At 47.3% G+C, this 27,582-nt stretch overlaps 1 protein-coding gene across 6 annotated transcripts in view; it reads right to left on the bottom strand.

The window, feature by feature from the left end:
• P3H2 (prolyl 3-hydroxylase 2) overlaps positions 1 to 3,106 on the bottom strand; it is a 51,490-nt gene extending 48,384 nt beyond the window's left edge. For 4 of the 6 annotated variants that reach the window (XR_001557252.3, XR_014933575.1, XM_015871909.3 and 1 more), the window contains exon 1: positions 2,041 to 2,586. Coding sequence is in view for 3 of the 6 variants with exons in the window: in XM_015871909.3 (XP_015727395.1) it covers positions 2,041 to 2,484 (444 nt within the window). In the remaining 3 variants the exon portion in view is untranslated. Of the gene's footprint in view, positions 1 to 2,040; positions 2,587 to 2,890 lie in introns of those variants that run through there. The other 2 variants (XR_014933576.1, XM_032446574.2) reach the window with 2 other exon arrangements.
• Between the last annotated feature and the right edge of the window lie 24,476 nt (positions 3,107 to 27,582).

Raw genomic sequence — 27,582 nt, 5'->3', positions numbered from 1 at the left:
CCGTGTCACAGCTCGCCCTTACAGCCAGAAAGTCAAGTGGATGCTGCAGCAACGTCTCCCTGTGGGTGCTTCCCAACCCTCAGGGAACATGCTGAAGTGTTCACTCAGCCTTGGCACAGGAGTATGGTTTGCATCGGAGCATGTGCAGGTGCTGGGCGTGAGACCTCATGTATGTGCAAGTGCAGACAAACCCACTGTGGGACACTTTCTCCTGCACACAGAGCTGTTGAGGCAGATAGAAAGAGCAGCCAGATGATGTGTGACAAACCATTATGGCTTCCTCAACAGGACAGGGCTGGTCCCATCACTGCTCACAAAGCCAGCCTGGACCCCAGGAGCAGTTAATGTACAGGAAGGGTTAAGGAAGAGGTACTAAAATAGAACAGCTCTATTCAAACAGTACCTGCCCTACAACTGGGCATCCATACAGGTAGCAACAACAACCCTCCATCAGAGAAGGGGAAGGTCAAAGCATTAAAATTAACATAACATCTCCAGACACTGAAGAAGCAAATTAAGATGACTTATACACAAGGGAAAAAAAAGTCTGTTCTCAACACATTGTTTTGATAAGTTTACAAAACATTTTTAAATGAGAAAACAAAAACCTCAGACCCAGAAGACAGATCATGACTCAAAATCATGTGGAATTATGTATACCAACTTTAGCTTATTTTGTTTTCCATTTAACTAATCTCATTGCCTAGATCAAAAGAAAGTTGTTTGATGAGCTTAGCATGAGCCAACCTCTGCGACTCTGGGAAAGGCTTTGAGTTCATAAAAATAAATCATTTTTGTCATGACAAATTTAGTGTCACATCCCACACACAGTGACACTGCACAGCCAGAGTATCTCTCAGGGTAAGGACCTCAGGAAAATTCCACTAGCTTCACCAGCCTCAGCACATGCCAAATTACAGTCTCAGTTCTCTCCCAGGATTTCTTTCAGGAGCTCTGCACACGCACACCAGAGTTAAAGCCAAGGCATTTCCATCCTCTGACTTGCAAAAATGACATCAAGGCAATGACAGAAAAGGAACTACAGCTAAAGCAACATAGTTACTGTATTTCAGAAGGTTTTAAAGAGCAGGAGGTGATTCACCTCCTCGTTCTACTGCTGTCAGTCACAGCACCACCAGCACTAGCACTGCTTAAGACAGAGGTTTCCTTCCCCAACTGGAAGCAGATTTCAGCAGAACCCTGTTGCCCTGCTCAGTTGTGCAGGTTTTCACCTCTCAAGTCGCCTCTAGCAACAAAAAGGTTACAAATGTGCCTAAATAAAGCAGAAATCTAAGAGAAAATGTTCCAGAGATGTTTTATACATTCAGCTTGGCATGAAATAAAATTCCCACGTGGACAGGAAGACTTACTGCAGGTACTCGCCTTATGGAGCATAGATTATGAACTAGAAGAAAAATCCCTTTAATTACCCAGCAGTTATGTTTCTTCTTTATCAGAAGAAAAAAAATGTGACAAGAATGTCATTTTCATGACAGAAGGTAACATCAGTACGGCAGGAGCGACTAGCATTAGGGAAGGCTACTTAAGATGACAGAGGCAGCTAAATACTGACTGCACAGCATCACACAAACGATTCTGTATCACACTGTGGGATGAAGACCATTGGATAGCAGAACCTGCGTACCACCCAGCCACACACACTCCTCATTCCCGAAGCAAGCATGGAATCAACTCACTTCACATCAAAGGGAAAGGTCCCCTGCACGGGGCATCGGGCTGCTGGGGTGGAGTTCTGGAGGGCTGCTTGGCGGAGGGAAGCCTCAGGCAGCCTTTTCAGAACTATAATGCACAATACAAACAAAAGCAGCCTCCAATGGATAAATGAAGCACAAATCAATCAAGAGAAGCACCCGCAAAGCAAAGCTGGACTGAGCCTGAGCTGCGAGCCCCAGCTGAACACAGAAACGAGAAGGGACAGGCACAACACGTGGGCTCGGTGGAGCTGAGAGTGCGAACCGCACGCGAGACACAGGAGAACAGAGTCGAGGTCATCCTTCGGGGCGGGCAGGGGGTGCCTACCTGGATGTAGGCGCGCTGCAAGTAGCTGTAGGGCACCCTGCGCTGGAAATCAGAGCGCACCTCCTCGGTAGCGCGGTGCCGGGATGTGGCTCCCAGACGCGGTTCCTCGCAGCTCCGCAGGCAGCCGGCTCGCCGCAGCAGAGCCCAGAAGAAGGGCAGCTCCCCGGCGGGCCCCGCACCCAGCGCCGCCAGCCGCACCTGCCCCCGGCAGCGCCGCCGGCACCGCAGCCGCTCCGCCCGCAGCTCCCTCCGGCTGCGCAGCGCTTGTTCCAGGCACCGCGCAGCGCCAGCGAAGTCTCCGCCGTAGTACGCTTCCACACCGCTGGCGTACAGCTCGTCGAAGGGCTCCAGCGGGCCGCCCTCCGCTCCGCAGCTCCCGCACGCCGCAGGCAGCACCGCCGCGAGCAACAGCACGGCCCCCCAGGACCGGCTCCCCGGCGCCATGCCCGCAGTGCGAGCACCGGCTCAATGACGGTAAGAACACCACAGCAATATCCCAACCCAACTCCCTGCACGCCCTCCCCCGGCCCGCACCTCTTAAAGGGTCCCGCGCGGCCGGTCCGCCCCGCCCCGGCCCCCCCTGCAGCGAAGGAGGGAGCAACCGCGGCGCAGAGCATCCCTACAACGCGCTCTGCGAATCACCGTGATGTTTTCCTTTCTTTTCCCCTTTCCTTTCCCCTTTCCTTTCTCCTTTCTTTTCCTTTCCTTTCTCCTTCTTACTTTTTTCCTTCCCTTTGTCCTTTCCTTTTTTCCTTTCTTTTATCCTTTCCTTTGTCCTTTCCTTCTTCATTCAATTGATAAGTCCCCTCTCCCACCCCCCACAGTGCAGCACTTCTTCCCCCCTCTTTACCATTCTTGCTCCCTCTCCTACATCCCAGCATCACTGCTTGCAGGATTCCCTTCTGTAAGGCTTCTGCTTGGAGCCGTTTCTCGCTGGAGTCTCCACCCCGTGCCCTCTTGCCCCGACAGCCTCCTGCCGCTGGGAATTCTGCAGATATATCATCGGGGATGGTCACAGCGAGTGGCTGCTGCAGCTCTTTCAGCTCCCAGCTGCGTGTACGTCTTGCTTCCTCCAGGGTTTCTCTCTCCCAGTGCTGGAAAGCCCTGCCCTGCCAAAATGTTACTCATGTTTGCATGAATTTTAAGGCATTCTTGCGATGAGACGTTTGGCAACATGGCCCTGTCACACACACACACACACACACACACACATCTCACTTGGCATTTCCAATGAGCTCAGTGTTGAGCACCTGTCAGCAAGATGTCTTTAATATTAACACGGTTAATTGGGCTGAAATCAGCTTTTCCTAAGTGAGAGCGAATGGGCAAATCCTTGATCTCATTAGACGCTTTAGTGTAAGCTGTTCTGTGCTTGAATGCTCCGAAACGTGTGCAAACAGCACTGTGCTCCATAGGGTCTCTCACCAGGGACTGTGGCTGTAGTCACTGCAGACATTTCAGGAAGATCTCTATAGCAGCTGGCTATCCCTTCATAGAGTGAAATAGCAGCAAATGGGAGATATCTCAAACCCATCTGGGACAGATTTCATTAGTGCATAGTACCAGGTGATCCTGACGGTCCTGCTGAGCTTCTTCCTGCTGTTCTTGTGGCTTTGATCACATTGTTCCCATTCTATGCTGCTATGTCCAGAATCAGAAGCAGAGCTTGGCATTCTTATTTTGGGCAGTGCATTACATTATGGAGCCTTGTTCACAATAGCTTCATATCAGGGAAGTTTTCTTCCCGCATGGCTGAAAATTTACTTGAGTTCATGGTGAAGACTATTTCAACCTTCTCAAGGGTCTCCGTGAGGAGTTGCTGCCTAGATACAAGACAGATGAACCACTGGTGAGCATGCAAGTTTAGATTGGGGTCATCTGTCTCCCTAAACACAGTGATAAAACACATGTCTCTTTGGCTGTGTTATGTGAAGGATGCAGCTGAAATGATCTATGTGCAGAAGTGCTGCATGTAATTCCATGTTGTTTCCACATCAGCAGCGTCTCTGTGCATGCAGTGATAATACTGAGGCCTTGCATAGGAAGGAATGCTGAAAGTGCATAAATGAGTGGAGAGAGAACAAAATGAAATAAAGTGCTTTATTTCAGCCTGCTACATTTTCTGATCCAGATGTTTCTGTCATTAAAATAAATATCCTTTTTGAAACAGTAAAGAAACATTCTTAGTTCTGACATCCTGCAGTGCAATTCCACTGCACGCTCTCAAAGTGTTTCTCCGCAGACTCCCATTCACTCTGGACCAGTCTCCATTGCCTTTGCTCTGCAATCCTTCTGCTTAAGGTCATGTTTTCTTTGTGCACAATAGTTTGTGCTTTTCCTCACCTTGATGCTTCATTGCTACCTAATTGCTCAGAGCTCAGCAAGAGTTGGCACACACAAGGCACCCAACCCCAGGCAACTCAAATGCAGTCATTGGAGCAATCACTGTTTTTTTCCATGTGTCTACTCACTGCATAACTGGAAAGTCAAACATCAGATGGAAAACAGTTTGGTGGTCCTCCAAGTGGGTTTCACCTCCTTGCAGAAGATCTGAATCACACCAATTCAGCTGCTACAGCCACACTAGAGTGGCAATGGAAACGGTGGGTTCACCTTCATAGAGTCCTCAGTGGCAGCAACAGTGTGGAGATGAGTTGGAATTAGAAGCTTCGCATGTACAAAGGCAGGATTTGACCCAGCAAGGCAGTCACTGCTTTAGGACATTTCAACTCCAAATCAGTCCCCAGGATGCCTGAGATAGCCCTCATGCTTCTAATGAAAGGAATAATTCTAAATATGTAACAACTCAGCCCGTGTTCAGATGTTGATCCTGGCCCCTGTGCAGTTGTTTTGAAAGACTTTTTCGTGCGTAAATAGATTCATCTGAAGCTTTTTTTTTTTTTTTTTTTTTAATTATTATTTTTTAAGGAAAGTTCTGATATGTGGGTCAAACCACTGATGTCTTGGCAACAAGATAAGAGCAGATTTTAGGATGTCTTTCAAAATGGCTTTTCAACATGCGTTTTACAAGCAGACCTATGTTTCAAGCCCTCTCTGTTTCATTTGTAGGCTTGCCTTCCTGGTTAATTCATGAACAAACTTTATAATTCCCAAATCAAACACAGGTGACCTCTTCATCCATGTACCTTAGTGAGGGAGTTTTGAAACAGATGGAAAAGTACAACATAGCCTCATTGAAGGGCTTTGATCCTTGCATGATATATATGGGTCCAGGTTTTAGTGAATGTATCAAAACCATTACTGAAATACTTCATGATTTAGATCTGAAAACAGACCTGAATTATGTAGAATATCTCCACCTGCCCATCTCCTTTCTTTATTCAAGGAGTGGGAGTGATTGTAGATGTCACGGGATGATAGGAAATGAACACAGTTTATCTTCAGGAGGGATGAAATGATGAGCAATGAAAGGAATGACTTCCTCTTTAAGTTACTATTCTTATTCATAGCAAAATGAATGCCCATTGCAACAGAGCAATATAAGGATGGAGAAAATAGAAGGTGCATGGCCACCCCATCTCCTCCGAGTTGTACCTCTTGTTTCACTGATGACAGCTTACAGATCTGCTTCCCCACCTGCCTCTTGTGCCATTTTTTCTTTCCATCTGTCTCTGACACATTGTTCAGGATGGGTCACCGGTGACTTGAGTTCAGCACAGGTGAACAGGAGGTCTTTAATTTTTCCTCTAAAACCCTTTACACTTTTACTTCCTTCTAGCAATATGAAACAGTCTCCTTTTACCTACTTCTAGCAATATTTTCATTTCATCCAGGCTCAGGATCTGTGAACAGCTCTCTCTGTTTTGTTTTTTTTTCTCCCAAACATACCTAACCTGTGATCAAACATATGTTCTTCTTCTATGACCAACAATCAATCACAAGCACTTGAGACATACTCTGCCCTGACATGCCTCTGACCTGACATTACTTCAATGTATGTCTTCTCATACTGAGCTGCCAACAGTCTTTTTTATGACTTCCCACATTACTTTTGCAGATGGATGAAATGATTGCAAACAAAGCTTTGCTTACACTGACACTGCTCTAAATGCATCATCCACTTGTGTATCCTTCCTCACACACACTCATGGCCATCTCCTATCCTCCCTTTCAGCACCCAGTGAAAGGTTTGCTTGTCCACATCTCTCTGTGCTACACTCCATTGTTAATACCAGTCTTGGCAGCTCGTTTGTCTCTTTGTCCTGGCCCAGCTCATCTCTCTGCTTTGTTTCATGGGACCTTTCATATCTCTGCCTCTTTTGGGATAGGTTTTGAGCTCTAGAATCCACCATTTCTTCTTTCCTGCAGCACAAACCAAAACCAAACCCCCAGAGCCATCTCTGCAGCAATCCCTCTATTGTGCCTCTCAAGGCTGGGAAGAACATGTGCTTTACTTTGCAAGTGCTTTGTGATTTCCAGATATTCATGTGCTGGATCTGTTATACAAACCTTTATACAAGAGCACAGTCATGTACAACACAAGGCTTGTTGCTGGCACTCAGCAGAGAAATACAGTAATATAAATCATATGAGCAGAAGACTCTTGTGTCTTCCCATGTGTAGGCAACAGTATAACCTTGTTAAATTCCAAGTTCTTGTACGCTTTGCTTACTCAGAAACTTGGGCTGTACTTTACTGCCATTATAAATTAAAAACCAATAAAAATAAAGTTCAAAAAGTATAAAATACAAAACCACAGGCGCACTGGTGTCTCAGAGAACTTGGCCACATGCCTATGTCTTTGAGCTTGGGTTTAAAATACCTTCATGGACTGTATTATTTAAGATGAAGACAATTAGTACAACACCAAGAAGTTACTATTTTCTGCTCTAAGTAGCATTTTTTGCTACACTGACAGCGTAAAACGCTTCCAGTATTGAGAGTTGCTGTAATGAAGAGGAAAAAGCACTTATAAATGATATAAACTGAGAAAATCACAGACTCATGTGGGCATGGTTATTTTCAATGCATAGTGCAGAGTTAATGAGACGTGTGAATGGTTTCATTGTGTAACAGTCTGAACTTTGGCTGTAAGCTATGGCAGTTTCAGAGTGTAAACAGTGTCCAATTCACTGCTGGTGTAATTGGGCTGATGTCAGTGGCATTGCTAAAGGACCGGTTAAGTACAACACGTGTACACACAGATGGTGCCCAGTCATAGCTTTAGGAGGTCCCATGCATGCAGACTATGCAGGTGGGACTGACTATTGGCCTGTTTGAGGAAGGTGTGAAGATTTCATCTGGGAGAGACAGAGCCACAGGTTGCATTTCCATCCAACAAGTGCACCTCGGGGCTGCCAAGCCAGCTTGGGCAGATGCTACAACCCACTCCAAGCTGCAACTGCTGACACCAGGTTTTCATCCACAGGATTTTCCCCTGAGCTGCCCAGCTGTGGGGGTCGCCAGGGGTAAATATTTCCTTTTCCACAAAATTCAGAGCCCAATATAGTGTGAGAAGAATGAATGAAATGCCAGGCTTGAAGAAGAGGCATCTGAGGATGGCATCTCTACAGAAGGGAGCGGAGAAGTGTAACAGCAGGAACCCAACATCTTAGACACAACATCAGAGGAAGGAAGAGAGCTATGAGGGAAGCCAAAGAAGTAGTGAAAGTCCGTGGATGAAATTAAGCCTGAATTTGGCTGTGTCAGCGGGTGCTGCAGAGGAGCTTGCTGGAAGAAGCCCATCCAGGAGCGCTGCCAGGCTCAGCAAGTGGCCCTTGGCACAGGCAGGGCAGGAGGCCCATGTGCGGCCAGGCCTTCCTCATTTTCATCTTTATGATTCTGTGAGAAGGCAACGGGATGTGAGGATGTTGTGAGAGGCTATAAACAACATTGAGCTCATTTATTTCACTAGGATCGAGTTTCCTGTGGCTTCCCTTTTACAGTCCATCTTTCCTGTGCACTGATGCAGCTCTGACTAACCCAAGCAAGAGGCATAACTCAACATCTGCTGGCCAATTCTCCACAACTCAGGATAAGCTGGAAGAAATGGCATGTGCTTATGTACAAGCCTGGGTAGCTCTGTACCTGCTCCCTGATCTCTTCAAAAAGGAATAGAAAAATCTAAATGAGGGTGATTTGGGGCAGATCACTGATATACAGGGTTGAAAATTACTACTTGTTCGAGATCTTCTAGTCCAACCATTAATCCATCCCCACTAACCACATCCCTCAGTGCAACATCTGCATAGTCCTTGAACACTTCCAAGGATGGTTGACTCTACCATCTCCCTGGGCAGCCTGTGCCAGTGCACTACCACTCTTTCTGAAAAGAAATGTTTCCTAATATCCAACCTGAACCTCCCCTGGCACAACTTAAAGCCATTACCTCTCATCCAATTACAGTTATCTGAGAGAAGAGGCTGACACCCCACTTCACCACAACCTCCTTTCAGGGAGCTGTAAAGAATGATAAGGTCTCCATTGAGCTGCCGCTTCTCCAGACTAAGGAGAGGAATAGGCCCAGGTCTGGTTAAAACTAAATAAAATGCATAGTGTGTTTGACAGAATCATTTTTACTGCAAGGTGCTAGATTTATATGGCAGTAGTTTTCATCCTAGGGAATCCTAAAATACTCTCCTAATGTTATAGACATAAACTCACTTCGTTGCAGCTGCTCAGCAGGCAGGTTGCTGGCCCACTGCTTCCCACCCAGATGTGAGGAGGGAATAACCAACCCAAGACATCCCAGAAAAACCCTGTCTTAAAGGAAATTATCCCTGGGAAAGGAAGCAGAAGTTGAATTGCTAACATTTGGCGTAAGCCACAGACCTCCCAGGGTCCTGGTCTCACATGAGTGTAATTCTGGAGATGAGGTACCAAAGCCAACTATGTGGTCTGGGGACAATTAGAGAAAATCTGGGTACTGAAACGTGGGACTGATGAATGATGGAGCAGTGGTGTAAGGATGTAGAATGACACCAGTTTGCTTCTGATCTGAGAGATCAGAACCTGCCTTTACCTTCCCCATGCCACCCTCTCCTTCCCTTGGCAGTGCCAGGAATGTCACACTGGTAGTGACACTGCATTGGATGGTTAACATCAGCTGGGGAGCATATGGAATGAGCAGCAAATCCAGATGGTGATAATGAAGCAGAGAGGAGCAAATATTCTGTCTCACTGAAAGGTTTCCTATAATCACAGAAATTACAGAAGAGAAACAGTGCTGAAGAACAGGAAAAGAAATTGCTTCTGTTCCCAGCTGCAGTGTCACTGGATTAATGACTATTTCTCCAAGGGAACAGATTCCCAACACTGAGGGTATTGTACAGCAGGACTAGCTGTCCTGCCTCTCTTCCCTGGGACCTCACAAGGCAAAACCCTTACAAGCCAGACACCAAAGGAGAGCACACCAGCATCCCAGGCTGCCTGGCACAGGGTATTCACTACAACTTCAGGAGTTCTTTCAGGGCTTTTTTTTTGGCTGAGATGGATGGGTGGCAAGGGTGGAGCACATCTCAGGCTTATGCAACCACTAAAAATAGAGCTCAGAGTGTATTTTCTCCTGCTCTCCTAGACTGCATTACTTCTGGGACTTGTCCAAAAAGAGATTGAGGAGGGTAGCTGGGGGTAGAAGATCTCTGAATACAGTAGCGAGAGCTCTGTTTTCCTTCATTTTCCAGTTTCTGTAATGTAGTGAAGGAAAAGTAAGCTATAGACAGTACTGCTTTTGTATCAGCTCCCCAAATCAAAGATCTCAGCTGTCAGAAATTAGAGTGTGGTTACTTCTTTGACCCCTCTAATTTCTGTAGAGAGCAGTGATCTAGTCTCACAGGCATCCCCCCTGCAAAGCCCCCAGGATTAGGAGTGAAATTTCCTCAGTGTGCCAGGCTGTTTGAAGTAGATGCCCAGAGAAGGAGAGCTAAAAAGCATCAGCAGCTTTTGCTGTGCTAATCCATCATCCACTGACAACCGGGTGGCTCAAGAGAGCTGGATGCTTTATGGAAGGAGGAGGGAGGTTTCTCATGAGAAGTGGGGTTTTAACAGCAAAAGAGATATGTGAAAGCTTTAATCCTTGTGCCAGGGTGTGTTTCTGTTTAAGGAGGTTCTGACCTTATCCTTTGTCAGGAAAGATGGCTGTGAACCCAGCTCTGCAGCTGGCTGAATTGTGTATTTATTTCTTTAAACAGCCACAGTTGTGACCAGCCAGAAGGATAACTGAGCTGCAGCTGCTCAAGTCCAGAGGGTGCTCCAAAGGAAAGGTCAGCACAGCAGTTCCAAGCAGAGTGTGTGGAATTCTCTAAGAGTTAACATCTGGGAGGAGATAAAGCCCCATACCACAGCTGGATGCTGATCTTTGGGTGCGAACATAGCTAGTGCTGTTACAAAGTACTCCAGGCTTTTGAAATAACACATGCCTGTGTATTGTGATTGATAGTGTTCAAAAAGGGCACCACCAGCAGACCTGGAGAGTACTTCTCCAAAAATAAGAAGACCCAAAGAGAGAAGAAATCGGTGATAACACAGTGTGTGACCATATCTATGCTCCTTTGGCAGCCTGAACAAGCAGTCAGTCTGCTGTTCTGTAGACAGCAATGTGTTACGGGACTTTCAAGAGCATCTTGTGCTAATTTTCCAAACTTCTGGGAAAAGGGAAGCGCAAGGGGGATTTTGTGCCCAGTTAATTTTATGGAGTGCATTGAGTTAGGGTGGATTTATTTTCCTAGCTAGACATTTCAAATGCTGCTTTGTGTTTCTTCACCAGGGATGCAGGGTACTGTTTTATTGCCTTGTGTAAATTGCTCGTTACTTTATTCAAGTATAAAAACTCTTGGCAAGGCTACAGCATCCCATTATCTTTCAATTGGGTGGGCAATAATTGCCTAAACAAACACAAAATCTTATTAAACTCACAAATGCCTAGAAATCAAAACAAGAACAGGGACTTCCAATACGCTGTAATGAAGAAATGAATGCGGTTTTTAACTACTGAACATAACAAAATTTGAAAACCACCTTGAAAGCTAAAATAAAAGCAAGTCTGACATCAGTGCTGCCTGCAGCCTTTCCCTGTTTTTCTGTCTGCTTCCTTTCCTATTAGTGTGCCACAGTGTTGGTTGTCAACACTGACCAAATCCCATGGAACTGCTGATAGTTTTGCTTGCAGATATAAACTCAGTAGGGATAGGTGGTGAAAGGAGAAGATGGCAGATTGCTCAACCCTTGAAGAGGGCACCATGCCTGTGCTGGACCTGGTACTTGTGCCTCTTCCTGCACACAAGGGACAGAAACCAAGTCAACAGCTAACCCCCCTCCCCCCTGCAGCATTTGTCCTTCATAAAATCTGACCTCATCTCAGACAAACCTCAGCACATTTGTCACCAGGAATTTGTGAGTCATGCCTGAGAAGCCTCATATTTTGAAAATAAGCTTAAATGTTATGCAAAGGTGGTTGCTGAGTTGGAGAGCCCCATTCTGGCCTCTCAGTCGAGACTGAAACAAGATGGTGTATGGATGGCTGCTAAATAAAAGAACATATATAGGTACATTTTCCTTCTGTATGTAGTGAACTTAACAGATCTAGGATAAGTTCTATTAATACCAGCTGCATCAGTGAGCCCTCAGCACCCACAGGCAATGCCACCCTCCTTAAGTGCTATTGGAAGGTTATCAAGCATCTGTAACTCAGCCAAAGTTGGTGAAAGCAGCAAATTTCACCCTGAAGGTGTGAACATCCTGCCAAACCTCCAGGCTTGGGCAACATTTTGTTTTCTCAACAAATCAGAGAGAAGAATGCTCAAAACCACATATCTATCCCAAATCTTAGCCACAGAAAATAGGGTGATTACAGCTGAAACCTTCCTAAAAATGCAGAAATGCCTGAGGCAGACAGCCCACATGGAAACCCTTAGCTCAAAGTGCTCAACGGAGATACAGAGGAAGGTCTTCTGCTGGGAGGTGCTGCCCATATATGCAGGAGATGCCTGTCCTTCATACTGGAAGGAGAAGAACTGGACATGCTGCTTTCCCCTGAAATATAAACACCCAACCATTCTTCTCATTTGAAACAGTGAGTATTTAAATGCCGTGCAAATTCCAGGTTGGATAGCATTGTTACACTCAGTTAAATGGTTACAGTGGTTTCCAATTAAATTCATAATTCTCTTTGATTGCCTGCATCATCACCAGACATTAACAAAACCCTAAGAGATCCTGGGGGAGGGGTGGTGAGATAGGCTGTAAAGTGCATTAACACTCCTATGGACACCTGCTATTGTCATTGCTGTGTACCTTTCACAGCCAGGTTAACTTACACTAAAGCATTTGTGCAGAAGATGCTGGCTATTCTGAATGCAAGCAGGTGCATCTGCCAGGGTGGTTTATCTCCACTGAAGGATGGTAACTCCAGAACAAGGGGAATGAGGTGTGCAACAGTTGGGAGTCCAGCTTCAACTGTCCTCACTCTGGTTTGATTGCTTCTAATAAAAGGGCTCAGCTAGAAGAACATGGGACAGCACTGATGCCACCCTAACGGCCAAGCATCTCCAGTTTAGGCTCCATCCAAAGGATGACGGTATAGTGGATGCAACAATTATTTAGTGAGCATAGCGATGATGGGTTTATGATTGGATCTAATGATCTTAGAGGTTGTAACACTATAACGTGATGGAAATAACAGCAATAACAGCAAAGCAGCAAAGTCTTTGGCTGCAGCAAATGAAGACAAGCCCAAATGCAGCAGCTGGGGATCCAGAAATGAAGGAAGAAAATCTGCTTACCTTTGGAAGGCTTCATGCAGGCAGGGATTTCTAAATGACATACCTTTTCTTCCACTGCCAACACTTAAATGAGGTCTGGGAAGGGGTGGATCCTGTCTTCACCCCTTCCAGTCATTCAGGTACATTGGATGCACCTGAGCTCCCCCAGGTTGGCCCTGCCTTCCACCAGGTACTCAATCACTGTTTCAAGCCATGACTTAGAATTCCTGCTACAGAAGTCTTTTCCAACCTTGATGAGTCTATGTCTCTATAGGGGAAAGAAAGCAAGATTAAACTAGTGGGTAGATACGCATACGAATCCCCGGACCAACTGATGGCACCTGATGGATCCTGAGGACAGGCATCTCAGAACACCATGAGACCTGAGGCCTCAATTTAGCCCTTCCCATTCTCCATCCTGGAAGGATTACAAGCAATCTAACATCCAGACTTCATGGGGTCACAGCACCACTTTCTAAAAGAAGCCCATTTGATGCATGGCACATTTGGGGTTGTGGAAAAATTTATTAAGTGCTTGACAGTTTTTTCCAAGAGGACTTTGAGTAGATTTTCTTCCAAGTGTCTGCAGCCGGTTATAGTTTGGAATATGTGATCTCATGGCATTTGTATTTACACCTCTCACTAAACCTTTTTTTTTTTTACAGCATCAGTACCTCTAGGTTACTGTGAGGCATCAAGTGAAGTCACTGTAAGGTCACCCACAGGATACTGCCTCCTTCATGGAGCACATCAGTTTGGCTGCGGGACAGCTACAGCTGAAGTTACTTTCTATAGCTATGAGCTGAAGAAATACAAGCAAGGATATTAAAGTGATGAAATAACACAATAAAAGAAAGGAAAACACACTATAGGGAAAACAATAACTGGGAGCAGTTATAAAGATTTGATAGTGGAAATGGTTCTTTGTCACCTCTCAGTGTCACGGGAGGCAGCAAATCAGCATCACACCTTGCAAGAGCAACTTTCCTGGGTTAAAAAAAAAGGGAAGAAAGGAAACTTCTCAAAATTGTATTTACTTCACTAAGCTGGGACTGAGAAGCTGACACTGCAAACAAAAAGTCACCTCTCTCCCAGAGGAGAATGGAGATTTTGACTCATTTGCTGAATAATTAGGAACACTGTGGTGGGTTGATGGTTGGATTTGATGATCTTAGAGGTCCTTTCCAACCTTATCAACTCTATGATTCCAAGCCTTGGCTCAGAAGAGAAGTACCAGCTTGTCTGACCCAGGCTGGAGTTAAGCAGCACCCTGATTCCCAACAAATCACCACTCTAAGGGGACCCACAGAAAACCTAAGCCTCCTTCCACTACTTAAGACAGTTGGATTTGATCAGCCAAATGATGCAGAAGCATTCCTGCACCCGCTGGAAGCAGTGGTAGCTATCCCACTGACATCAATGGGCACAAACATTCCCAAGACTGGAAACCCCAAATTACCTGCATGTGTTCTGCGTGTTTCTGAGGCCTTCCAACTGCTAATAAGATCATCGTGTTGCAATAAGAAGTACGGCTATGTGAAACATTAGTGAGATTGTGTGTTATTCCTGGTCTTCCCCAGTTGATTGGAGAACTGCCATAAGTAAATCAGGGTTTGGCCTCAAGTGTGATGAAAGCTAAGGCTAACTTTTGTTTGCTGCATGCACATGAGCAACCCTCAGCTCGGGTCAAATAGGAGTGTATTATTCAGTGCTCCAGTTTCTACAACTGCTCAGAGTTTGAATGCTTCCCACTCACCTTGTCCTCAGCCTTGTGGCTACAATGGGTGCAGGGAGAAAAAAGTCATGGCACTTTGCAAACACAGCTTCAAAGTGCACCTTCAGAGTATTTGTTTGTAATTTATGAGCATCTTACACATGTATAGCTTGATGCTACAAACAGTGGCAGCCGCGGAGCTGGAGGAGCAGCATGCACTGGAGCAAAAAGAGGAAAAGCTCTTAGCTGGTTTACTGCCATATGGATGGTTCCCAGTGCAAGAAGATAAATGAATTAGTCTCATTACTTCTGCCTGTTTTTCCTGGCTCTCCTGGGAGTCTCAGCTCCAGCTTGTAGCTGAACTGAGTGTTTTGTGTTGATTTTTTCCCCCTACAGGCACAGCACAAGATTCCTGGATCAGGCCCTTTGGGTGATGCTGGTTTTGCATGGTCCATATATGAAGAGCACCTTCCGAATGGAGAGACAGGTGCCTCACACAGAACTGCAGCCTCCATCGCCTCCAGCAGGTATCCCTATCCCACAGGAAGCAGCAATGCCTTCCCTCCCTTCCTTCAAACAGATCCTAGGGCAAGAGGCATATAGAGGGTATGTGGGGAGCTGCTAGAGACAGACCAGGGTAGCAAGCAAGAAAAAGGTTTGTACTGCAGGAAGAATTTGAGATGCACTGCATAGCAGTGATTGTAGGGGGATAGCGAGAGAATACCATTTAAATGATATAATGGCCCCTTGGTCTTTATCTTCCCCAACTTTTGCTGCAGCTGTGTCTGCCCATGATACTGCCTTCCTACCAGCTCCTCTTCTGGGGCTGATTTCATAGGAAAAGAGGAAGTAAGAGAGAATTGCTTAAAACAAATGTCAGAGCAGGGAAGGGCCAAGAAAAAAAGCGTGAGGATCTCACTGGGGGCAGGCAGATCCCCAGACCTGAGGGGACACCAAAACCCCAGAGTATCACAGGCAGGTGCAGGCCATGGGGGAGACCTCCCACACCCAGGTGTACACACTTGGCTCTGCTCCCGGGGCAGTTCAAAGCTCTACAACACAAGGCCAAAACCTTATCCCTGGTTTTCCCCATCCACACATCCCACCAAGCATTGATCCATCCTGCCAAAGCAGTGAGACAGTAGGGAAAAATACCTCAGCCCTTCACCTCTCTGTTCCCTCTTGAAGCATCTCACTGTAACAGGGAAATGCAGAAAGGAAAATGGACTTGGTGGAACTACAGGGATTATGTTCGCATCATTCTTATGTAACAAGGCTCAACGCTGTGCAAGGCAGACAAAACCCAGGATGAAGGGCCTCTGTGCAAGAATGCCCCACATCAAAGCCCACAGTTCCAGCTGGCAGCCCTTGGAAAAGCCAGTCAGCATTATATGGGACAAAGCAGCCTGGCTGCACCGAGGAGGCAGAAAATACACTTTTAGAGAGAGCAAAGTCATGCCTTTTATTGACAAGTGTAGGCTTAAAGGGATTAGAAGGGCATAATGGCTCCCTTCTGGTTCACTCATCAGCCTTCCATTCCCTGTAAGTCGGGTAGGTAGCCACCCCTGCATTCAAGAGGAGAATGCAAGGACAGAGGGGAAGAAAGAAGCAATGTGAGGAAAGGTCAAAGCCAATAGGCTCTACACAAATTCCTTCCATCTCCCCTTGGCTACAGGCTGAGCATTAAGTAGGGAGGAAAAGTTGCTGCTAGTGGCATGCCCAGGGTTATTTAGGACATCACCAGGCTTCCGGCAGCGCAGGGTCTCACATGCCACAGGCTGTGCCAATGTAACCTAGGCAATCACTGCTGCTTGCCTTGTGATCACAAGGGTAGGCAGTGGCAGCAACCTGGCTCCAACCCCGCTCCTCTGCTGCCCCCCAGCTTCTTCTAGAGCTCTGCCCAAGACTCTGAGCAGCTCCCCATCCCCACACTGTATAGGCATCTCCTTATCCTGCTGGCTTGGGCTCACCTTCTCACAACACAACACCTTTGTAACCACATTCCTGCATTCTTTTTGTTCTGAAGCAATCAAAGCTCTACTTCAGATCACTCCACTTGGATTCACTGTGTGTGAAGCATCAGTGGATTGCTGCTGTTTGTGCACTTCTCATCGTCCTGCCCCAAACAGAGAACACACAATGAAGCTATAAGCAGCTCAGTGTACCAAGGAACAGAAGCAGGCTCACTCCAGGAGCCAGAAATCTATACAAAGGGATCTAGGTCAGGTACATGAGCTGATGGAAGAGCCATGTTTGACTGCTAGAAAACAGACAGGGTCCCATCAGCCCCAACAAATCACATACACAGAAGGGCACAAAACCTCTTCTGGAGTCCTCATAGGAGATGTCTTCTTTAAGTTATCAAGTAAAGTGAATATCATTTGCCTGCACAGGATACAGTAAAGTTATCATTCTGTTTCAGATGTTTACAGCACTTGGCAGGGATTAACTAGTCAACCTCCACAAAAGATTCAAGCAGATGATGCTTAAGCAGAAATATTCCCCACTTAAATCTCACAGGTGGTGATATTTCTCCAAGACTAAACATCAGAACCAGCAGCTCCCAAATACAAGATGGGAATAGGAATTCCTGCATGCTCCTTGGACTGCCTTCCTGCATCCCTATGTGGGATGGTGGGACAGTCAGAAACAGCACCTCTGTATTGCAGTAAGGGCAAGGACCCAGAAGAATCGTCCAGACAGAGTGTGCAAGCCCTGAGCTGAGTAACAGCCCAGCTAGAAACCCACGCACTGGGGAGCCAGTGCTGCCTCTGTGCAGGCTCAGCACCAGCAGATGGAGCTACATGAGCAGAGCAGCGGATGCAGAGAGCACCCACAATACCCACAGGCCTGGAGGGGGAACTGGGTTAGGGATCACCAGGGCGCAGGAGAGGTGATCCTTGGCCACAGATTTTGGCCAACATCTTTTGGCTCAGCTGTGCAGAGACTGTTTCCTTTGGAGAACTAAGATGATGCTTTGTAGCTGATCTTATAAATGATGTGGAAAAGAAAGCCCAATAAATAGTTGGAAAAGTGACCTGCTAAAAGCACAACAGCTACAAAACGTGTTAGCACACTACCTCAGGAAAAACACATTCTGCACAGTTTAAAGCAGAGAGCAATGCTGCCACGGCACGGAGCTGTAGAGGCAGCTTCTCCTCACCAGGCTTTGCAACCAGCTTAAATATTCAGTCCCACTAACCCAGAGAGGCTGACCCTGACCACAGATACTGCTAGGTGAGACCCTCTCCTCAGATTTCCATCTCTTCCAGGAAAACCTTCCCTTCCTGAACCTTATTTTTTTTCCCCTTAAAGGAGAGAAAAAAAACTCCCTTCTGCTGTCACGAATCTCTGTGAGCTTTGAGGAAAGGGAGGGTGAGAGGAAACAAAAAACAATCACTACGTTTTGCGAAGAAATACAAGAAAAAGCCCTACGAACTCCCAAGCTCCTCTGCAGGCAGCACGGAGCATTCAGCCCGGCCCCGCTCGGTGCAGCCGCTCCTCTCCCGCTGGACGCAGTTCCGCGGCCGCCCGGATGGCTGCAGTGTCCGCTCTGCTTTGGGAGCAGCGGGAGCCCAGCATCGCGGCAGCAGCTGGGAACAGCGGGCTCATGCATCTCCAGCAGTTAACTCCAGGGGCTCGGCTGTTCTGCAGCATCCCACGCTCACAAGGTAGAAAAAGGACCTGGGAGATCTCTTGAGTTCAGATGACCAGGCAGCCACTATCACAAACACTTATAAATCCTCCCATGCCCTCACCACGGCATTCTCAGGCACTCCCCCTCTTGCTGGAGCAGGATCTGGCTGTGTAAAGCATGTCTGCACTGGCCAAGGTTGGAAGGTAAATACACAGCTGTCTGTATTTTATCAGTTGGGTTCGTTTGGCTAGGAACACAGATGACTTTAAGCAACACAGACTGGGGCACAAGCTGACTGCCTGGCTTTGTCCAGCCCCACAGGAGCAGCACACCTATGTCCCACTCTCAAACCTCACCAAGTTCAGCATGGACCCTACTGGATTATTCCTTACCTAGTTTCTATTAACTAGAATGCACCCTTTCTTCTACACATGCAAAAGCTTGCTTCCACCAACCACAGAAGGAAATACATCAGAGGTGGTTCCTGCAACAGCCCCACACTCTGCTTTAACCTTCTCACCTTACACCTTCATCATCCTCACCCCCTTCAGCCAAACCACCAGACTCTGCCCCTCCACCTTCAGCAAAGCCCATCATCTCCCTTCCCAGATTACCCTCCTCCCCACACCCTATCTCTATCACAATTCCTTTCTTGCTATCTTGGTAATCTCTCAAGATAAGGCTGCCAAGGAGGCACAGGAACCTACACCCCACAAAGGAGAAAGCCCTTCAGCAAGGCACATTACCTTAGCTTGCTGTCATCCATCTTAAGTAAAGCTCTGAACAGGAAGATCCCAGTGGGTGAACCTAGCAATCCCCAAGGACTGAGGAACACACAAACACCCTCCTCACAAACTGCCTTAGCTGCTAAACATCCTTTAGACCTGGTGTTTTATATAAGTGATTGCTAATAGCCACCACGGGGCTTACCCACTGTAATGGAACAACAAGCTGCAGAGCCCATGTACCACACCTGCTGCAGCTCCCAGCTCCTCCTCTGCCAGATGGAGAAAGGACAGGCACAGCTGAGATAGTGCAGATAAGATGACACAAGCTCATTGATGCTTCCAAGTGATGCCAAGGGATCACCCATGCAGGTGACAAGGTTTGTTGAGGGGACAGAATAGGAGATGCTATATCGGATGGGTTGGGTGAATCACACCTTGCTGCTGATTTCTTCCCATTGATAATGACAGGAGCCTCGATGGCTGCTACAGATACCTACACCTGTGCTACTGTGCTGGCAGCTGAGCTCTCAGCTATTTGTGGCGGGCTCTGATCTGCCACAGGATCACCAGTTTGCCTGTCACCCTGTGGTTACACACCACACAGGCTCAGGCCACCATGAGTTCACAGCCCTTGGTTTAAGGACCCAAGGGCCCTGAGACTGTTTTCAAAGACTTTTGGCAATTTGGTTGAGCAATGTTGCTACGTGCCTGGCACAGCTTGTCATATAGAGAGGTGTTCCTATGCTTTAAATGTGGATATAAATAAGTTTTTTACAAGAAGGACAAGGAAACACTGGCACAGGTTGCCCAGAGAGATGGCGGATGCCCCATCACTGGAGACATCCACGGTCAGGCTGGATGGGGCTCTGAGCAGCTGATGGAGCTGTAGGTGACCCTGTTGATCGCAGGGAGTCAGACCAGATGGCATTTAAGGGTCCCTTCCAACTCAGACCATTCTGTGATTCTCTGAAGAGGCCTCAGCTCCTTTCCAGGGAAACATCACACCGGGGCCACATCCACCATCTCTCCACCTTATGCAGTATTTGCATTCAAGCTGCAGCTCCCTTTACTGTTCCCGGAGCTCAGATACCCCTCACCATCTGTTGTTTTTTCCTACTTTTGAAGCCATCAATTTCCTCTGGCAGAACAGTCACTGGGTTTGAGGCAAAAGCAGCGTTAAGATTACTGTTTAGCTGCTCACGCTTCAGTCTGGAATGCACCTACCCCCCACCTCCCACCCCCCTTTTTTTTTCTCCCCCAGGAATGTTGTAAGTAAATTCAGGGCTGAATAACAGAGCAAATGGGAGCCCTCGGAGCTGCCCACATTACAGGTATGGTAATTCCAAACTGATCCTCCTTTGTGCTGATAACAGGGCTTGCTATTGTTTTCCCGAAGTCCACATGTCCCAAAACAGTGCCGGTGTAGATAATTGCAGCAAGCACATGCTTTTTGATCTGTTTCTAAAACAAGCCTGGGATTTCAGCTTTTTAAAAATCATGGCTCTGATCATGTTTGGTTTTTGTTTCGTTTTTTTCTTTTTTTAAAAGCAAAAGCAAAACTTTCCTTGGCTTAGAAAGAAGAAGGATCCAGCTCTTAAACAGAGCGTATAAAAGGGCAGATGTGCCCCTCCTTTATCTGCTTGTGATGAATGTACAAAGCCTACAAGCTTTCAGCATTTCCCTGGTTGTTTTTTCCCTTTGATTTCATTTTCACCTGCAGAAGCTAAGCAATATGAAACTGCTTTTGCTCTTCGACTCCAGGGGCAATGCCTAGTTAGGTTAAGCTACATCTCTGACAACATAGGGTTTCCTTCTAGCTTTGCCTGAGTGCATGATGGCCATCCCTCCATCCATCTCTTTTGCTGTTGTGTGGCCGTGCAGCCAAGATTGCAAACCTCATAGAGCTAAAGAAAGAAAATGAGCAAGGGCTGAGTCAGTGATCAGGGTGCTTCCAAAGGCTATTGAATGGTGAAAACCAAGGGATGCTTTGGCATCTTTGCTCTCCAACAGCTGGCCAGAAGAGCTTTTCTTGTGCTCAGGACCTTCATTTCACCTTTGCTTCACAGTTGCTTTAGCACAGATGCACCTGATGCACAATAGAAAATGAGGAAAATCCAAAATACGTTTAGATTTGGACAAAAGAAAGGAAACTTCTCCGCATGTCCCTCTTGCCCATCTCCTGGCTCATCGAGCACAGATGTAGGGCTGTAAACATGTTGACTCTTGGGGCCTAACTCATCGTGTGACACTGCTGCGGTGCTGCCGAGTGTCCCAGTGCAGAGAGATTGTAATTACATCTCACCTTACTGAGTGTTTTGGCTTGCTCGCCTCCTATTGCCTCCCCAGACCTGCCCGACTCGTTTGGCCGCTGCTACCAGACCTGCTTATTATTCTGCACATCCACCCACTGCCCTTTCATGTGCATTCATGTTTGTGCCCAAAAGCTGCAAAGGGACATTTTTGGGGTGGGGGCAGGGAGGAAGTTGTTGAGGGTTTGGTGCTGCCCCCTACTCTGGGACTCTGGGGCCAGCAGGGATGTGTGCTCCATTTGGCACACAGTGATGGCAAGCAGTGGCTGTGAGGGTGAGTCACGCTGTTACAAAACACGGAAAATTTAATGAGATGCTTCCTGAAACTTCGGTTCTGCTCCCACAAAGCCTGAGAGCGAGGGCAGACCAGACAAGAGCAAAAGAGTGGGTTCAAGGCAGGATCCCTGAACCTACCTACCCCCTTCTGCCTCCAGGTATAGATAGAAGCAGCCTCTTGCAGTGAAGCTTTATTCCATCCAATAATGGTGCCCTTTCAGGTGCCCTGATTCTGTATGTCTCCATATGTGACAATGACACTGAAGAGGGTTCTTGCAGTAAACAGAGAATCATAGAACTGTTTGAGTTGGAAAGGACCTTTAAAGGCCACCCAGTCCAACCACCTGCAGAGACAAGGACACATACAGTTCCATCAGGTGCTCAGAGCCCAGCCCCTTGACCCTGAGCATCTCCAGGACACCCACTACCTCTCTGGGCAGCCTGGGGCAGTTCTTTCTGGCCCTACACGCTGCAGTGAGTATTGCCCTTCAGTGTCCCCAGACAGGGCAGCATGACTCTTGCACCCAAATCTATAAATCCTAGAGTGATGCCTCCATCCACTGATTCAGCTGGGTTGAAAGCAGCACTATGATGTACAAGGAGCTTCTTGGTGCAGGTGAATGGCAGAGTGGAGCTGAGTCAGCCATCAGGACTGGTTGCAGTGGGTGGGTACGGGTGTCCCTGCACCCAGCAGTACCCTGAGCTGTCACCACATTGAGCTATGGCACAGCCCAGGGTCTCAGAGACTCAATCCCAGCCTCTCCCACAGGTGTGCCTGAAGCCAAAAATAGGACCGGGTTGAACAGAGGAGCACGTGCAGGGGCTGGTGTCCACGTGAGAGGTGGAAGATCTGTGTTCCTCCTCCAGCTGGCTCAGAAGCTGCAGATGGGTTCCTGAGGGAGTGCCCTCACCTTGGGCTGGTGGCAGTTCTGTGAGTCCCCTGCTCCAGGTGTGCCTGTTTGTATAAAACCCCTTCATCACCTGGACCACGTCACCCCCATTCTGCTCCACCTGGCTTGGCTCCAGCAGGTGGGATTTCTCCATCGCCACTCCCAGCTCCTTGCCCTGTGCTCATGAACTGATACTTCTACTGCACAAAATTGGCTCCCTAACTTTCTATTTAGGTACAAACACACAAGGGGAGTGGGGGCTCGTGGAGGTTTCATCAGATTTCTGAGATGCTGGCATTGCAGCAAGCCTAAGCATGACCCAGCGAGGCACTTGGGACAGCAAATTCCAGAGGAGGAGAAACTGCACCAGAACAAAGGGAGTTTGTCTGAGAACAGGAGCACAAAGAAAAGTCCTCATTGTTTTAGCTGGAAGAGAGATATGAAACTGTTTCTAAAGTTAGGTGAAGCTCCCAGCCTTGCAGCCATCCCTTATTTGTGACCCAAATTAGAACAAGTCCTGGGGCAGCACCTACCTTTACCAAAATGAGTTATTTGCATCAGAAAGACATCGTTAAAAAGAAGGTTCAGGCAGATGCTGCTCACCTGGTTCACCTGAGCTCCTTTAGCTGTTCAGGGGAGTTGTCCCTGCCTTGCTGCCATGTAACTGAGCTCATAACCAGTGTGAGCACTGCAGAGGGGATATGGCTGAGGAGGATGTGGGCAGCTTTCCTCCAGCCCCTGTGCCAGCTCAGATGGGCACCTTGCCTGCTCCCACTGAAACTGATCCTGACCTTAACAGAAAACAGGAGCGCCGTCCTGGATGATTCAACAGTTCCAAAGAGTGCATTGAGAAATGGGCAGCTGACATCAGTAAATGAGCTTGCTTTCATTTTCGGGAGTGACTGCTACGCACGATGGAGATCAGGTGTCTTGGTTATCCAGCAGAGATAGGGCTCACTTGAAAGTTTTGGTGGATGGTGAGAGTCTGTAGTCATGGACTGCCCTGGGGCACCTTCAGATCTGGAAATATGATGGCAGTTTCCAACAGTAACAGTCAGGAAAGATCGGTATCTTTTCTGGATGTGGACTGATGAGAGCACCAAACAGAGCAGGGGCTCACCACAAATACTGCCAGAAGCTCCTCAGCTACATTTGGTCCAGTTCTATGGCCAGAACCAAGAAAGGGACTCTTTTCTGAGAGGGACCAATGCACCCCTTCCTGTACTGATGTGGGAAAGGTAAATGTGCTATGTTTTTGATCTGCTGCTTTGCTTAATTCAATCTAGATAAACGCAGCTGTAGCCTATAACTGTTTACTGGATGGTAACTACGGACAAGGACTGCTTGTCTGAATACAAACCTCAAGCAGTTGAGGAAAGGGATACGATGACAAAGGTAGCTGTAATAGCAGGATAAAAGGAAAGCCTCTTCCCTTCCTGTGCTGTTATAACAAACAAGTGGATTTAGTCTTTTCCCCAGTGAGAACACCACATAACAATAACAGAAATCACCCCACAAATGGCAGCACTCCCAAGTTTCCATACCCTTATGGTGCTTTTAGAAGCCCTTTTGGGGCAGATGCTCTGACTCTCTCCAACCTTCTGGCATCCGCTCTTGCACAGTGAGCCCAGCGTTATGTCCCCATATATGTGCATGCTGGCACCAATACATTTGTAGCCCTGCAGGTCCCGCTTGGAACAGGAACCTGTTCCCCACTGCAAATTGCTCCACCTCACCCTGCTGGAAGGCTGCCCGTACACACAGACACCACTCTTCCAAAAGAGAGTTGTCCTGAAAGTCTAGCTTAAAGTTTTACTGATTGTAACAGAATAACTGGTTTTCACAGATGAGTAAGAGCAGATACTGGTGCTGTTTTTAATTGCTACCATCAAGCTTCGTTGTACTTTCGAGCTGAATGAGTGCAAGTATACGCAGATGGGTGTGGGAACATGTCCCAGATTGCACCTACCACATTCTTCCTGTCTTCTCTGGAAGAGATACCGTCATTGTAGTAACCACCCTTCACCACCTCACAGGTTTGTGGCTGGATGGAGCTCAGAGCCTCCCTTTCCACCTGCCTTGGTCAGCAAGTGCGTGGGCAGCTGGCATTACCCCCACCCCATTCTTTGGTCAGTGTGCATGTGGCAGCCACTGCAGCACCAAGCTCACTGCTTTTGGCCAGAACTAAATTCACCTGTAAGCATCCACCAGGAAAAAATAAATGACTGATACTGAGGAGACCATAGCACCAAAGGATATGGGAAGGATGGGAACACTGGGAGAAGAGCCAAGGGGGATGCTGTTCCCAGTTTCCCCACTGCACCTTAAGCACATCCATCAGCAGATGCATCTACAGATGTGTGCGGTCAGTCATTCTGAGAAGGAAATCATATCAGAGTTGCAGAGAAGAAACAGCCTTTCATAGGAAGGCTCACCTCAACTGTTCTCAAGTAGAAAAGGCACTGCCCCAAGAGGAGACTTTCTGGTTTCGGTTTGCTGCATTGTTAAGTTGTTTTGCAGATGAATTCCAAGGGGGGAGGAAGAGTGATTGTTTTGCTTTCATCTGCATTTCTTCTGAAAAACAGTGGAAAGTGAGAAGTTCTGGAATAATCTCCCATGGGAAGGCATCGATGCTGTAATCACCACTTCCAGCTCCTATTTGTCCAGATTTGAATCAAAACTGCCCATTCAAAGGGGAGAAAGAAACGTAGAGGCCTTTCTGTAACTGTCTTCATGGAACCACTAGTACTGCTCTGTTTGTATATCTCCCCCCTAGCAGGAAGGGATCAGTGCATGCCCTGCTCTTCGTGTGGGATCAGCAGCTATTTTGTAAGGAATGCTGCACCGACTGAACTGGGGATGGGCTGCGGTCAGGACACATTCCTGGGAGCCACAAAAGGTTTGCAGATAGGGATCGGGGGTCATATAGCCCCCGGCTGGGCTTCAGGAGTGACCACACCATGGCCAGAGAAATGACACCCCCCAGCCCCCACGCTGCCCAAGCCTGCTCTGAACTGTGTTTTCAGTAAACCTCAAAGGTCTGATCTTCCATTCTGCCCGTTTACCTTTTCACCAGTAAACTTCTTGCATCTGAGACATTATTGAATACCTGGCACACAGGCACCTTCTCACCCCATTCACCCCTCTGCGCTTTATTTGCTCTCATATCCCTATAGATACCATTTCTTTATCATCAGTAGGAACAGCCAAGTTGCCTCCTGAAGGGGAGTCCAGGTTCATGGTGTGTGATCAGGGTTACTAAACATCACCAGCGCTGTTACTGGCTTCCAGTCATGCATGAGAAAACTAATTGAAGAGCAGACATTTGGTTTGTCCCACCCTTGATACATTACTTATTTTTCCAGCTCTGAGTTGTTTACACAGCTCCTGAAAAAGCTAAACTAAAGCAACAGATCAATGGGTTGGGCAATACTGCTGTTCGTATGGTACTGGAGGAATCAGGGTAAGCAGGACACTGATGGAAAGCGCTTCCAGTTCACATGGCACAGATTTCATTATCCAGGTGGATAATAGGAGGAAAGGGAGGGCTAACCTCTGGAAGCCAGAACACAGATAAGCAAGCTTGCCAGTGTTGGGAGGGGGTGAGCTGGCTTGGACCAGGTACTTTAGGAATCAGCTTGAATCCCCTCCAAACCTTGTGTTTTTGGGCCCAGGCAGACAAAGCAATGCAATCTTTCAAGTGTTCTCTGTGTTGACACACACTGCTAAGCTTTCTGCATGCCAAGATAAAAAGAGGCAGCCTCCACTAGTCCATTATTCAGTGCTAGACAGCTTGATTATGATGGAAACAAAAGACACTTTTGCAATATTGACACTGTGATCTATGGTAACCAACAAGTCCTGAGAGGCCTGCCACATTGTGAATTGCTGTTATTGCTGTAATTAATGTTTTTTACTTGATCTGATACACCTTGCCTATCTTCTTTGGGAAGGGTTCACACAAAATGTGATTCTATCGCAGCAATTTTTGTCTGCTCCCAACTTGGGTCATGATGTCATCACATTTCAGAACTAGTTCTTGGGAAAGATTGTAAGGAAATTCCTATTAAAGCATGGTGGCGTGGTGATAAGAGCTGCTCTGTGTCAGGAATAATTCATGCCTTCAGCAGAATTAGGTGTGTACAAGGAAAGGCTTGTCATTTCTCTGCAGCCTTGGCCCTTCTCTCCCCTAAAACACCAGTTATTGTTTTGTTCCAGATTATGAGAAATTCAGCAGAAAACATGGAATTTTCACTGACCTGCACTGCTCACCCGTCACAAGCATTTTTCTCCTATGCCTCTGAGCTGAAGGTTAGAGCACCAGCACAGGTGACGTTTAAACTAAAAGGGAAATTCAGGTTACATGTTAGGCAGAAATTATTTACTCAGAGTGCAGCGAGGCCCCTGGTGCTGCTGTCTAGAGAGCTGTGGGTGCTCCAGCCCTGGAGGTGCTCAAGGCCAGGTTGGGTGGGCCCTGGGCATCCTGAGCTGGTGGGGCAGTCAGCCCCTGGCAGGGGGTTGGGCTGGGTGGTATTTAAAGTCTCTTCCAACCCAAGCCATGCTATGATTTGGTAAACTTACTCCAGAGTTGGCATTTTCTCAGTCTGTAGGGCTCAATCCTGCAGGCTTACCCTGACAAGAGAAGCAGACAGCAAGAGCTGCAGTCCCGTGAGCTCAAGTGCAGCATAGGTGTATGTAATAATTGATTTATTAACCTGGTAGGCAAATGGAGAGGACAATACTGTATCCCAAAACAGGACCAACTTGCAACACAGTAACTATTTGCTGTCTGTCTGTCTGGCCAATAGCTCTCACAGAAGAGCCAGTGTTCCTGCAGCAGATGCCAGGGAGGCACACAGCGCCCAGCTAGGGGGCTCAGAGGGTGTTCCCCTTTAAGGCAGCCCTGGTAGGCTCACTCCCAGCCCAGCTCCTGCCCCGTTATTTTTGCAAGTCTGACCCAACCCAGCCCAGCCTGTTGTTGTTTTTCATGCTGATAGAACATACCGCAGCTCCGATGTGAGCAAACACGTTTAGTATCAACAGAGCCTTTTCCCCAAGCTAAACATATTATGGCATCAGCAAATTACAGGGCACTGTAAATTAGACTCCCTCTTGTGCAGGCTCTTCTTGCCAGACCAGGAGCACATCCCTCCCTAAAGAAAGGCAGCTCCTCTGCTCCTTGCATGGGGCCATGTGCTCAGGCATAGTCCTGGTCCCATCACAGTGTGTTGAGAGCACCCAGGGAGCTCTGCAGGGCACAGGATGTGTAT

Source organism: Coturnix japonica, chromosome 12 (genome assembly GCF_054131305.1).
Source record: "Coturnix japonica strain WE chromosome 12, WE-NBRP24, whole genome shotgun sequence".
Lineage (NCBI taxonomy): Eukaryota > Metazoa > Chordata > Aves > Galliformes > Phasianidae > Coturnix > Coturnix japonica.
This window is presented reverse-complemented; position numbering and strand designations above follow the sequence as displayed.